The sequence below is a fragment of the Mercenaria mercenaria genome, chromosome 3, assembly GCF_021730395.1.
Source record: "Mercenaria mercenaria strain notata chromosome 3, MADL_Memer_1, whole genome shotgun sequence".
NCBI lineage: Eukaryota > Metazoa > Mollusca > Bivalvia > Venerida > Veneridae > Mercenaria > Mercenaria mercenaria.
In genome coordinates, this window is record NC_069363.1 from 54,544,704 (window position 1) to 54,559,865 (window position 15,162).

Sequence of the window (15,162 nt, forward strand, 5' to 3'; positions counted from 1 at the left end):
TAAGATGGTCAAAAGTTATTAGTCTATATAGATAGTAACACTTGTTAATAAATTCTGTGAAAGGTTTTTTTCACCCTTAAATTTCCACATCCTGATGCACTCTGAAAAACAAAATACAAAATGTGGCATTACCTTCCAGGGGGCATTGCACCTCTGCCACCAGGTGTATTCAAGATGCCTCCTCTACCGCCTGGAGCTCCTCTTGGACCAGGTCCGCCACGACCCATCGGACCTTCGCCATTGTAATAGCCTCTGTCTTCCATTGGAGCAGCCATCATGCCTTGCAATGCCTGTGGATCAGCCTCCTATTAAAGTTATAGATGGTTGTCATTTAAAAGGCAATTTAATTTTCGATTCACTCTCAATTTGTTATGGTATATATATAGAAAAAGTCTGTTAAGAGTCCAGTGTTCCCACCAATGTAATATAATTCTGTACATAATTCATGCACAAAATTGAGCTAAGAGAATGTTACTCTAGAATATATTTGCATTTAACAAAAAAGGAGGGCGAAAGGAGACAGAAGTATTATTTACTTGCAAAAAAATCAGTCTGGTTTGGTCAAAAGCTTACCGGGTTCATAAATTCTTTGAGCTTGGTAATTGCATTGGCAAGCCTTCCATAGGCATCTACGGTCTCTGCAAAGCACTCCACAAGCAGGTGTAACTCTTCATTCAGATGTGCATACTTGCCACCTTCTTTCCTTAGCTCTTCTTCCTGAAAACAACAAAGACGTAATTCCAATTGTTACACACAGTCTTTTACAAAACATCCAGCCTGAACACTTTTCTTTCTATTAAACAGTATGCTCAAATGAAGAGAGTGAAATGATAAAAGGTTTCTCTTATTTCATAACATGACACATATGTATGTGCTCATCTTCAAAAAAAGAGAAAAGTCTGTCATACAAAGACAACTCACCTTATTTTTGTCTCTCATCGACCCTTTTCCAAGAATTGAAAGTTTACATCCAGTTTCTTGCTGGAGCTGTTTAAGGGTACTGCCTTTAGGTCCAAGCAACTTTCCAGAGAAATTTACCTGTAATGCAAAATATGTCACAATAGCGCTCTCTTGTATAAGGATCTTAATATCTGCTATCTTAAAGCAGCATGTCTGAAATGTGTGTATTAACAGTCTGTATAGCTCACACAAATCGTGTTTTTAATTTATTTCTTCAGAAAGCTTTATAAATTATAATTATATATAGTTATGTTACAATAGCTGCATGTTAGTTTTCAGTTCTCAACAGATGTTTTCTCATTTTTAAATTTCTATAGCCTACACCAAAAAAACTCATTATGGTGGATGTGATTTTGCAAAATTCTTTAAAAATGTGGATAGTACTTTACTGAAATTTAGCATATATGTTAAAGACAAGGTTCCTACAGATGTCTGCAATTCTTGTGGTGCATTATTGTAAACCTGTGGCATAACTCTGTATCTGTGGTCTGTTCTATCAATTGAAATAAATATCGGACCACTGACACCGATACCTCATGAAAGAGACTTAAATATTACCACACATAAATCTTTCATTCACAAGAAGCCACTAGAGGTTTTAATGCATTATAAAACATGTCAGCTTTTGAATGAAACAACTGAAAAGTATCCTCGATATATATAGACAATATGTACTTATGGAATGATATTAATTAGGAACGGAGTGTCTGCGAAATAGTTTTCAGTTGCAATAGGTAAAAAAGATTTTGGAAATCTACTTACCCTTGGAAATTCCTTTGCGGGAATCCTGATTTTAACAGCATTGCTATGTGGTCTGTCATGATGAAGCTCAACTAGTGGTACATTTTTGTACTTATCTCCAGATTCCACCCTCTTTGTTTCTAAAACATAATGTATCTTCTTTAAAATCATAACTTCAAAAGTAGAAATGTGCCCATGGGACACAGATGCCCCCACTACATGACAAGGGACAGGGGCCATAACTCCTACAATACTGAATGAATCTGGACGCGAAACCCCAGGTGCACAACTGCACATGCTGACCAACATTCCTGTAAAGTTTTGTGACTCTACATCAAATACTTTCAGAGCTAGGCGCGACAAAACACCAGGGTTGTCAATAAGTTTTTGTTGAACAGGCTGAAATAGAAAAGTAGGCGGCCAGCTAGGGGGGTACGGGGGCATCCCCACCCCCATCCGGAAAATTTTGAAAATCAGCGCTTCATTTCCTGCATTCTGGGGCATTTTGGAAGCATTTAAGAACATCTTTTCAACTGCATTTTTAAATACAATATACCCTAAGGGCCTTATTTTCACATTTTTATGAGCTCACCTGGTAAATTTGGAGATAATAATAAAAATGAGTTTACATGTTCATGAATGCATTTTTCAAGTCCTGAAATGCTAATATCTAACTTGTCACCACACTTCAACTCTTTGTTGTACTTCTTTGCAAAATCAAATAGTTATGTATGTCCGGATACTGATACAGTTTCGTTTACATTGACCAAATCTCCAGTTTAAAGGATGTGTTTGACAAATTATGATGCTGCAAAGGCAGTTTAACAGCATTTGTCAGTATCTGATATAAAAAATTACCATGACATTTCCTCTTATTAAAATGATTTAAAATATATTTATCAAAATTCGGCCGGCTGATACCGCGACAACTACTGTACTTTCGATTTCAAAAACTTATAGAAAAAGGTAAAAGCCAATATATTTTCTGATCTAAATTTGATTGTGATTAATATTTTTTTTATAGAAATTAAATATCTCTCAGTTGTCACACATTATAATCAACACCAGGTCCTGGCTTTGTTATATAATGCAATAAACAGCACTCAACAGGGGTAAAATTGTGTGAAAATGTCCGAAAAATGTTGTTTACAGATTAGTTATAAGCGATGTTGGGTTATTAAATATAAAGGAGCTTGTGGATAATTTCTTTGTTTTGTTGTCTTTTCTTTTAAATCAGGACCGTCACTCGTGATTTCAGAATTCTTAGAAATTATCGTGAATGTCCCATCACTATTTCTACCGAAGTTTTTGCTACAAAATATAACTTCGACACTACGATAACTGATGAATATTTTTTCATGTAGATCTCTAATATTAATTCAGTCCGTGAAACATGATTTTCATCTCTTTGACGTTAGCTTGGATTTCGTTAATTATGACGTACGTATATCATCATTTGTAAAGGCGGAGCTTAAATAGTTTTGCCGATAAAATACGTCACGCGTTCTACATAGTTACAAAGCTGTCATTGGTTTATCGCGTGTTTTAACTCAAGTCAAAGATCGACAGGCACGTGGCAGTGTATGAAATACACTATGACATGTCGCTCGGCAATTAGACTGAACATCGCCCGTGATGACACGCTGTGTATTATGAACGGAAACGGCCGCGGGTAATATCGATTTTTAGACTGGATGGAGAGTTCTTTAAACAAATTATATTTTCGTGAGAGAATCGTAAAAAAAAACACTTTCAAATTACTATGGTGGGCGGGTTAAGGTTTTTAGGTCCGTTTTTTTTTTTGCGAATTTGAACCGGCCCAAATGCCATTTGAACCGTCCATTTCGGCTGGCGGCCGGTTCTTATTGATAACCCTGAAACACTAAAATGACCAATTTTTACAAAGTCAGGGGCCATAACTCCTACATGACTGAATGAATCCGGACGCGAAACCCCAGGTGCACAACTACACACATGCTGACCAACATTCCTGTAACATTTGGTGACTCTGGGTCAAATACTTTTGGAGCTACGCGCGACACAACATTAAAATGACCAAACGAGAACCGCTACACACCTTCCCTATTATAAATTTGTGAGACGTTGGCACTCCTGGCCAATGTCTGCCACACATGGGCTCCAAGGGTGAGCATCCCGGACGAGCCCCCAAATGCAAGTCTCAGGAAAAATGCGGCGGCACGAAATACCCAAATCTACCCAAAATCTACCCAAATCTTGATAGGAATGATCAAATCTTCGTAGATTATGGATATTTATAATATATTTCAACATAAATATATCATTTTGATGTATTATAACGATAATTAACTAGAAAAATCGGCGTTGAATTGAAATCGCTCAATATTTGTAAATATCACAGTCAAGTATTATTACATAGGTGCTGTACGTAAGAATAATTGACTGTGATATTTACAAATTTCCCCATTTGGAGATCTGTGAATCTCTTAATTTCATTTACTTCAAAACTATGGAAAAAAATGAAAAGAAAATCTTTATCATTATTGATGAATTATATTAACGTTTTTTTTACAATCATTGTTTTGGATGATAAGCCCGACGAGAGGCAACATTCATTTTCAGGAGTTCAGGATTTAAATTTCCTGTAATTCAAGTCGTGAAACGTGATATTCTAAGCTATTTTATTACAAAACATACCATATATTGATGAACTTTGTGCGGTTACGTCGAATAAAAATGGCGGCATCCATCACGTTTTCGGTTGCAGCGCCTACGAATTTAATTGGGAGAGATGTTTTTGAATGAATAACAATATTATTCTCAGGATCAGAAAGGGACAGGAAATATTAGTTCCCGCTTTTGATTTATTTTTGGACCCCAAAAGAGACTGGAGTAGCCCTTCCGCAGACACAATATCCGTCATGGAATGCACGTGATTCTTTCCCGCCAAAATGCTAATAACGTGTCCACAACGTAATTGTTTTCACAAGCGTGCACAATAAATCTCATTTCAAATTTATCACGAGTATCCTCAGATGTTAAACAAGAGGTTCCTACAGTTTGGGATTATTTTTTTTGTGCTTCAGTAGCTTTTTTTTCATTAGAACGGACAGCAATAAACAGCAGACAACTATGTGCAAATGAATAGTTTCTTGTTGTGTACGACGCTTTCTATAAGATAAGAAAACGGAAGGTAGGATTGGGTAGGGGGTCTGTAAGCATGCCCCACAGAAAAAAAATGAAAATACATGTTTACTCGTGCAATCTTATGCATTCCGGATGTATTACCATGTTTTTTTTTCTTTTTGGAGGAGAGAGTGGGGAGGGGGTTGAGTGAAGGCACGGGCCAACAAAGCCTATATAGGGTACCACGCGAAAGTAATATCAAATATGTATCCGTTATATTCTTGGTATCTAAAATTTGGCCGGAAAAATAACCTCAGCGACAAAGGATTTGTCAACAAGTATTGTTTAGTGTTTTGAAGCATTGCACACATTTTAGTTAAATCTAGCACTTCTTTCGTGAAATTCAACCTTCAACCGTATGTGATTCATTCAAAACAAGCAATCTGAGAATGTGTTTATTTCTGTTACATGGTTTGCTGTAACGAGTAACTTTATCTTGCATTTTAATTCCTTTTGCTGTGTGTTCTAGTATATATAGTACTATATTATAGTACTATGGAACTACACTCTTGCCCGACAGACACGTATAACAAGAATTTCCATAAAATAAGTATTAGACTGATAGCAAAATGCCAAAATCTTACTCTAGCAGAACATCTTTAATAGGGGTGTGTTGTCTCGGATAAAGAATGGGAAAAAAAAGCTAGTCGGAAAACGAAATCAAACTTCCCGTGATCCAAAAAATATACTGACTTTCAAATAAAATATTTGCTCAGTATAGTGTATATATATATTGAAAAAAAAAGAAACACTGCTTTTTCAGTAAAAAAAATGTTTCGCGTAATTACACGAAATACAGCTAATTCATTTTCTCGTGCATAGTCGCATATTTTATGATCAAAATTATATGTCAGACATCCAATGAAATATGTGTATCTTTAGTAAGTTGGTATAGTGTTAATATCTTCTGAGGAAAAATTATCAACTTTTATCAATTTAGTGAAAAATATGTTACCAAGTTTAGTCTTTTCAGTAATATGTGTATCATTTGCAAGACGGTATATTCTTATTAAAATGTGTTTTCTCTGTAGATGTTGATGTGCAATTTTAAAACAGGCACGTGCAATTTCAGTTCCCTAATTTTTAAACATGTCAGTTTCATATATGTCTTAACATTCAATTATTTTTTAGGGTTTGCACTGACGGGTATAAAAGAGTCAATAAAATTTAAAATGCACCAAATTTTACCAATTTATACTATAATCATTTAATATTTAAAACCAAATAAAAATGATTTTAGAATAAAAACATAAATGCTTCGAACTTTTCAAAGAATCTGCCTTGAATCGGTCTTGTAGCTAATATCAATACATGACAAAGTTTATTATTTAACTGAAAAGCATGTGACATATATTTTTTTCTTCAAAGTAAACCCGAATGGAGAAGATATCTACTCTTATTTTGGTCATTCACGTAAGCGAAGAATATTTCCGTCAGACATCGTATACAGAAATAACTTTTAATAAACTTCTCTCAGTTTTATTCATTTATGTTCAATCTGATTGAATAGGGTTGTGCATCTTACAAAAATAAAAAAAAAAGTAGTTTCTAATAGAGAGGTTTCGGAAATTCATTTACGAATGCGCAAATTTTCGCGTGCTCTCATGGAAATTCAAACCAGGGGTTCCACTAGACCTGAAAACCCAAGAGTCCCAGGACCCTTGGGCCCAAATTTTGAAGGGTCCTTTTCCAAAATACAGGAGTCCTGTCCCAACACGTCCATATAATTGACTATATTTTTTTTATCTAGTAATACGTAGATCTTTACCTAAGAAAACAATAAACCCAAAATCATGTTACAGCATAATAAAAATGTCAGTTTCAGGTCATATAGTCTCATGTTGTAAACTGATATTTATCAAAATTCATGTTATTTTGATTAGGTTTTTCTTCTATATTTTATTTAATTTTTAATAACAGAACAGTGCTATAACACTCTATAAAAATGTATCCAAAATGTACTATCCAGATACTGGTACACTTTCGGAATGTCATCGGAAAGTAGTTTTTGCTCAGTTTACTTGGCCAACTAAGCTGAATCAGAGATTGTTCCTCAAATAATGATGCTACTTATCATTAAAAACTGCATTGAAAGTCAGTTTTTTTTAAGAAATTTTGGAAATATGCATATGACATTTAGACTCGTGAACGGACATTCTAAACTTATTTTTGCTTTCAAAATTCATCAAAATTTGTGAAGTTTCTTGTTGAAATTACGGTATGATCACTAAACAATAGTCTGATTTAACGTTGGCATGAAAAAATTTTGCAGGGCACTTTTCACATGCTCGGTAATCAGCTGCTTACGATAATTTAATAATTGGCGCCTTTTTTGACAGAACACAGGATCAATACTCTTTATCAATTAATTTCAACACTTCATTGATTCTTCTTACCTATGTGCACTCACCGTGACGTAATTTGCTGATAAAAAAATCAGCGAGGCATGTCTACAGGAGAAAGGGCGGGATTTAGCAGAAGATCAAAGGCAGGAGGGCATGACCGCGAGTGTTTATTTTGGAAAACACGTGTCTATCGTGGAAATAGTTTTACCGAAGGAAATGAATGATAAGAGAAAGGATTATCAAAGGAAAATGTCTCCGGGTCCCGAAGGACGCACAGGCAAGTATCATGCCGGGTCCTTTGAGCGTCTTTTGAAAATCCCCCGGGTCCGGACTCGGGTCAAATGGAACCCCTGCAAACTCATATAAAAACGTTTAACAGTAAAGCATTAATATAATTCATCAATAATGATAAAGATTTTCTTTTCATTTTTTCCCTATAGTTTTGAAGTAAATGAAATTAAGAAAATAGATTTCCAAATGGGGAAATTTGTAATTATCACAGTCGATTATTCTTACGTACAGCACCTATGTAAGAATACTTGACCGTGATATTTACAAATATTGAGCGAGTTCAATTCAATGCCGATTTTTCTAGTTAATTATCGTTATAATACATCAAAATGATATATTTATGTTGAAATATATTATAAATATTCATAATCTACGAAGATTTGATCATTCCTATCAAGATTTGGGTAGATTTGGGTAAGATTTGGGAATATTTGGGTTTTTCGTGCTGCCCGGAAAAATGTGCAACCTCAACCGGGATTCCAACCTCAGACCATTGGCTTACCGTGCCAATGCTCTACCAATTGAGCTACCGAGGCCACCCGATATGATAACCGCTACAGATGAATTTTTGGGAAACACTACTTTCTATAGTTTTGTCGGCCATAGTCCAGGCTTTGCACCACTAAAATTATGACTCTAATATACTGACGAGAGGTTAGGGTTAGGTCGACTATGGCCACAGTGGTTCGTTTGCCCTATGGAAAATAGCCTTACCCGAAATTTTTTTTTTTTTATATAGCGTGACCGACTTCTGGCAGGACTCCTGGTTAGGTTTCAGTACGTAGAGCTGATTCCCCGCCGTGTTAAATCAGGAGATTGCCTCCTTTTATTTCTTAGAAAGCAAAGGCCAAACGTCTTATCAATAGCTGTAACAATTTATCACATTTTCAGGACAAAGCCAAAGGCAAGCCATGCCATGTCTCTCATTAAAAAAAATCTACAAAAAATACCTTCGGTAAGAAGCCGTGTTGCATGCACAAAGTCATCATTATTAATCTTGGAAAGTTCTACTTTCAATTCTGTTACGTATGGGGACTGATTGGTTTCTTCGCCTTCCATATTTCTGAAGTTTCTCGTGTGGTGTGCTTCTTTGTCCGGGCTCCGATGTTCAAAATGGCGTAACGCTTGTGCGCGAACTACTTTGATCCGCTAATCGATTTTTGAAGAAAATCAGTTCTATTTGAAACATACATATCTCGACCAAACCATCGATAGATACGCTTTAGTGTAAATATCTAATTTTACTTTTTTTATGTTAATAGAATAACATTCAAGATTGTTTCATACTAAAATGCAAGGAACTTTTTCTTCTTACGCCTAATGATATCGCGTAAGAATACCCTAAGAAATGCTTGTTTTATTTTATGTCACATGCGATAAACGTTGTTCTTCTTTCTAATCGACTTCATCGCTGATTCATCTCTATAAGGTTACAACACACTAAATAGCTGTTCTTACAACTGACATATTTCCAATGACTGTAGCATACACCAGAACCCATTTGAAATGTCTGTAACTTACATTTTCTTGAATAATATTGTCAGTGCTTAAGAAAAATCAAAAGAAAAGTGGGGGTCATGTGCGATGCAAGAAAAATATTTTCAGTCAAAAAACACACTAACTGCAAAATCAGTTAAAATAATAGACCCCAGATTGTTGTGGCATACGACAAAATATGGAGTTGGGTCTTGGAGTGAAGATACAAGATACAAGAAACTTTATTTTGAGTCGGTCTTATAAAAATATAACATTAGCATTATGCTATTTTCCGACTATGAAACAAAAGACAATAAGCAATTTAAAAAAAAACAACTTGTAACTAAAAGATATTAAGTTAAGATTATACTTTTAAGACTTGGTTAAAACAAACATGACTGGCAATAAGCAGGATAAATAATATGACATTATGTTAACACATTTAAGACAAAAGGAATAAAAGGAATAAGAAAAGGCTAGCGAGCATGCTGACTTGCTGTATCTGGCAATCAAAAGCTGACAAAAATGCAAAGCTGTCCAAAAATAAAACCTGAAATGCTGACAAGCCGTAACTGACAAACAAAAGTTGACAAGCAAAAGTTGAAACAGAAAAATAAGAATTCAAATAAAAAGAAACTAGAAAGCAAGCAATACGGGAGCACGCATCTAACATACTGTAACTAAGGGTGGGGGGGGGGGGTAAAGGGATCAAGAACTAGTGGCACATTGATCATTTACAGCTTGGGTCGACCCATGTCCGGATCAGCCTAATAAACTCCTTGTAGTTCTCTACTTGGCGTATATTGTTTGGTAGGCTGTTCCAGACCTGTGTCGCCTCGAACCGAAATTTTAAGGATCTATTACCGTAGCTGGTGGTTCTTACGTTCGGGACTTCAACTGTATTGGTGTACCTACAAGAATATTTTGAGTTTTTAAAAGTTACTAAGTCATGTAAATATGGTGGAGATAAATTATAAATAAAATCTGAAAAGTAGATCCCTCGGAAGCAAAATTTAAATGTTTCAATTGCTAAAGTTCTTAATCTTCCAAGGTGTAATGTTGGCATGTTTACTCTATTTAGAAGTTTGTTGTATGAGGACTCGAAATCATTATAGACACTCCTCAAGGCTCTATGTGGTAATTTCTCTAATTTATCTGCATTGGACTTACTGCAGAAATGCCAGATTACAGGGCAATAATTAAAAGTGGATACAACAAAAGATTTATATATAAGTAATTTGCACTCAAAGTTAAAAAAAAATGCTTAGTCTAAGAATTACATTTAATTGATTAACGGCTTTCTGGCACATTTTTCTATCTGGTGGTCAAAATTTAGGCTGTAATCTAAATCAGTTCCCAATAATTTTACTGATTCTTCACAAATAATATTATTACTTACTATAGTGACAGTTGATAATTTAGCATGAGTGTTTTTTACCTAAAGCTATAGCTTGGAACTTTTCTGGATTTGCTTGCATTTGATTAGAATCGAACCATTTTATTAATTTTCCACTGTCTTGTTCTAAGGTAGTCTTTAAAATTTCTAGGTCTGAATGGTTGAAAGAAAGGGTATTGTCATCAGCGTAATTATAGAGTTTTGATTTGAAGTGAAGACTTAAGTGAGATCTTGAAGTGACATTGGAGTCTAATTTTGGAGTGAGATTTTGTAGTCACATTTATTATGGTTTTTCATTTAGAGTTTGAAATATTAAGATAAAAAGCAGTAGTATTATTGGACGAAATACAAGAATGATTAATGTATGTTGCTGTTCCGGTTGCAATCTATTATAATTAAAAATGTGATTGTTGGTATAAAGAATCAAATTTAATATAACGTGAGACTATAGTAGTTATAATTTTGATAACGGGAATGATGATGATTTTTATATAATTAATAATGTATACAATAAAAACTATTGATTGCTGTTTGTGTCTTTAGGATGAAAATGTATCACCAATTATATTACCTGGTAATTTAATTTAAACATGTGATAAACCAATGACAGTTTTGGATGTAGAACGCGTGACGTATTTTATCGGCAACATTATTAAGCTCCGCCTTTATATGTCATCGTTGATTGAAGTAATATGGCGCGGTAGTAAACAAATGGAAGTCATGTTTCACAGACTGAATAAAAAATTTATACACGTTTTAACAAGCGGAATCACGAAAGTAGTGTCAAAGTAGCCATTTTTAAGTTATATTTCGTAGCAAAACTTCAGAATGAACGACTGACGGGACATCCGCGATAAATTCCAATAATTTTTAAACCATGATCGTAGATTGATTTTTGCAAATTCCAATGGAAAACTGCGATAAACAAGGAGAAATCAATGGTAAAAATTAACTCTGGCCATAGAAAATAAGTAATAAATTTTCATTTTATAGATAATGCTAATCTTGATTGCCTTTTTTTCGTTTGTCACACATTTTCGCGACCCCAATTTCCGATTAATTTTGGTCAGACCTACCTATGCAGATGTATTTTTTAAATTTTTGCTGAGAAGTACCCTGCTATTTTGGCAAAGGAATAATAATAATATTTTCTCAAAATTTAGACCAAGAAACACACCAGAGGCCACAATTCCATACTTGTATTTTATAATTTTTCCAGGGGAAAACCCTCTGACCTCCCACTCATAAAGAGGGTACTAACCCCTCCTTTACCTCAAAATTTTGGACCTTAAAATGCACCAGAAGCCACCATTTCATGCCTGTATTTCAAAATGTCCCAGGGGGAAAGCCCCCTGACCCCCCCCCCCACTCATCAAAAGGGTACTAACCTCTCCATTATCTCAAAATTTTGAACATAAAAATGCACCAGAGTCCTTCATTTCATGCCTTATTTCAAAAATTTGCAAGGAGAGAGCCCCCTACCCACAACCCATCCCCCAATAAGAGTTTTACAGTAAAATATAAAATGACAAATTGTTGCAACATGCACAGTGTGTTGAAGAATACACCCACTGGACACCGCCTCCCCCTATGTGTCGTTGACTTCGATATTTTGTGGCGGAAAAAAAATTGGGGCCAGTGGAAACCCTGTGCCATCATCATTATCGTCATCATGCATCCCATGTCTTATAAGCAGATTCTTACACTCTGTAATTATTACAAGTTCTCTTTCTTCCCAGCTACTATAGTTCTTTGGAACTCTCTACCAACCGAGGTTGTGCAGGTCCCTACACTCTGTAACGACCGATACCTCCCTGCTACCCTGGAACAATTCAGACAGGGAGTGATACGATCTAATATGAAAATTTCTGTTATTGATCCGTTTTAACTGTATACTCTTCTTTTTAACAACACTGCCATCTTTGATTTTCAACACTCCACGAATACATTAATTAGTATTACTTTTACCCTCCTGTACATTTCTTCTTTTAAATCTCTCGCACAGACGCGCACCTGCACGTAATTCTCGAAAAGAGGGCATGGCAGTATAGATGGATTGGATTTGATGGGATGGGATGGGATGGGATAGGTTAGGTAAGGTAAGGTTTGGTTAGGTTTAATTAAGGTGGCCTTATTTTAGGGGGTCGGGGGGCTCTTCCCATGGACATTTTTGAAATACAGGCATAAAATTGTGGGCTCTGGTGCATTTTTAGGTCTACATTTTGAGATAATCATTTATTCTTCTTTTCATTTTCATTCCATTTTTTGTATAAATAATTAGCTTTGAAATTAACAATTAATTAACTTGTTTGCCACATAAAGTACATCAACAATAAAACGACCAACAAACAATCATTATTACACTATAACAATAAGTATGACGAAACCACTTCTCATTTACTATATATATTAAGTATGACGAACCGGTGATTTGACGAAACCACCACCATCCGTATCTCCCCTCTTAGTTTATACTTATTTATTTAAGGTCGATTTTGAAGCAAATTATACAACTTATATTAATTACTGTTGACATCTCATTCCAAATATCATACTTTCCAGAACTGCACCACACGTTCCCGCCAGCCATTACCCATGCAGCCAACCGAAGCATTTAACTTAAGTGCTTAATTAGTGCAGAAAGATGAGAAACTTTATACATGTACCTAACTTTAAGTTTAGTTTTAGATTTGAGCTGAGACCTAACTTAGTGCAAAAAGGTTGAGTTGAGGCTTACTTTAAGTTTAGTTTAAGATTTGAGTTTAGACTTAATTTTAGTGCTCAGGGCGAAATGATGAAAAATTATCTCGTGCGTAAGATGTTCCGGAACTGCACCATGCGTTCCCACCAGCCATTACCCCTGCCGGCAACCGAAGCATTTATACCCAACTTTAGTGCTTATTGCAGAAAGATGAGAAACTTAATATATACTTATCTTTAAGTTTAATTTTAGATTTGAGTTGAGACCTTATTTAAGGAGGAACCATACTATAACTTGTTTTCAGAGCCCACGTTATTGACTGGTACCAACAAAAACTGGAAGATATTTCTGATTTAGATCTGTGTATATTTTTATGTTTAATGCATCAGTGACGTTTCCATGACGTCGCAAACATGACCACTTCGCGCACTTTTGACGTCAGATATACGGGGACAAAATCTGCCTTGAATTTATTGTACCGGCAATATTTTTTAACGTAAACCCATAAATTATACATGAAATGAAAGCTGACATGAAACTCCAGACGATGATTTAATCGGAATTGCTCTACGTTTTCGCGTAATAAAATATGAGCCAAAAAACGAGTTTTCTTTTTAAATTTTCCACAAAAAATAGCTTCGCTCAGCATTAAAAAAAATCCATCCGTAATTTTTTACCAAAAGTGAATATGTTTTACTCTAATACGTCCTGTAAATATGTAGTAAAAAAAACAGAAAGTTTTACCGTGCCGTTTTGCGGCTATAGGAATCTAAATCAGTGAATTTAGACCTAATTTTTGATTTGATTATATATATTTTTTAAGTTTAGTCGAATATTTTAGTTTATACCTAACTTTAGTGCTTAGTGCAGAACATTAATTGAGTTGAGACCTAATTTAAGGTTAGTTTAAGATTTGTGTTTAGATTTAATTGTACTGCTCAGGGCAGAAAGATGAATAATTATCATGCGCGAAGACGTTTCGGAACTGCACCGCGTGTTCCTGCCAGACATTACCCCTGCCAGAAACCAAAGCATTTATACCTAACTTTAGTGCTTAGAGAAAGATAAGAAACTTTATACCTAACTTTAAGTTTAGTTTTAGATTTGAGCTTTGAACTTATCTTTCAAGTTTAGTTTAAAATTTAAGTTTAGACCTAATTTTAGATTTGAGTTTATACCTTATTTAAGTTTTGTTGAAGATTTCAGTTTATACCTAACTTTAACGCTTATTGCAGAAACTTGAGTTTACATCTAATTTTAGTTTAAGATTTGAGTTTAGACCTAATCTTAGTGCTCAGGGCGGAAAGGTGAATAATTATTTTGCGTGCGAGTCATTTAGGAACTGCACTGCGCATTCCCGCCAGGCATTACCCATGCTTCCAACCAAAGGGTTTATACCTAACTTTAATGCTTAGTGCAGAAAGATGAGAAACTTTATACCTAACTTTAAGTTTACTTTTAGATTTGAGTTGAGACCTTATTTAATGTTACATTAAGACTTGAGTTAAGACCAAAGTTTAGATTTGAGTTTATACCTTATTTAAGTTTTGTTGAAGATTTCAGTTTATACCTAACTTTAACGCTTATTGCAGAAACTTGAGTTTACATCTAATTTAAGTTTAGTTTAGTTGTTGAGTTTATACCTAACTTTAGTGCTTATGGCAGAAAGTTGAGTTGAAACCTTATTTAAATTTAGTCTAAGTTTTGAGTTTAGAGCTAATTTTAGTAAGTGTTCAGGGCAGAAAGATGAATAATTATCACGCACGTGAGTCATTCAAGAGCAGCACCACACATTCCCACAAGCCATTATCCCTGCAGTCAACCGATGCGTTTATAACTGACTTTAGTGCTTATTGCAGAAAGATGAGAAACTTTATACTTAACTTTAAGTTTAGTTTTAGTTTTGAGTTGAGACTTAATTTAAGTTTAGGTTAAGATTTGAGTTTAGACCTAATTTTGGATTTGAGTGTATACCTTATTCAAGTTTAGTTGAAGATTTGAGTTGATACATAATTTTAGTGATTAGTGCAGAAAAGTTGATTTGAGACCTAATTTAAGTTTAGTTTAAGATTTGAGATTAGACCTAA

General features: G+C 34.8%; 1 protein-coding gene across 4 annotated transcripts in view; it reads right to left on the reverse strand.

The window, feature by feature from the left end:
* Window positions 1–8,635, reverse strand: part of LOC123524715 (KH domain-containing, RNA-binding, signal transduction-associated protein 2-like) — a 63,989-nt gene extending 55,354 nt beyond the window's left edge. For 3 of the 4 annotated variants that reach the window (XR_006681330.2, XM_045303131.2, XM_045303130.2), the window contains exons 1-5: window positions 8,453–8,634; window positions 1,723–1,841; window positions 922–1,038; window positions 574–717; window positions 133–305 (exon numbers count right to left, since the gene is read on the reverse strand). Coding sequence is in view for 3 of the 4 variants with exons in the window: in XM_045303131.2 (XP_045159066.2) it covers window positions 133–305; window positions 574–717; window positions 922–1,038; window positions 1,723–1,841; window positions 8,453–8,561 (662 nt within the window). In the remaining variant the exon portion in view is untranslated. Of the gene's footprint in view, window positions 1–132; window positions 306–573; window positions 718–921; window positions 1,039–1,722; window positions 1,842–8,452 lie in introns of all 4 variants that reach the window. The other variant, XM_053538537.1, reaches the window with a different exon arrangement.
* Between the last annotated feature and the right edge of the window lie 6,527 nt (window positions 8,636–15,162).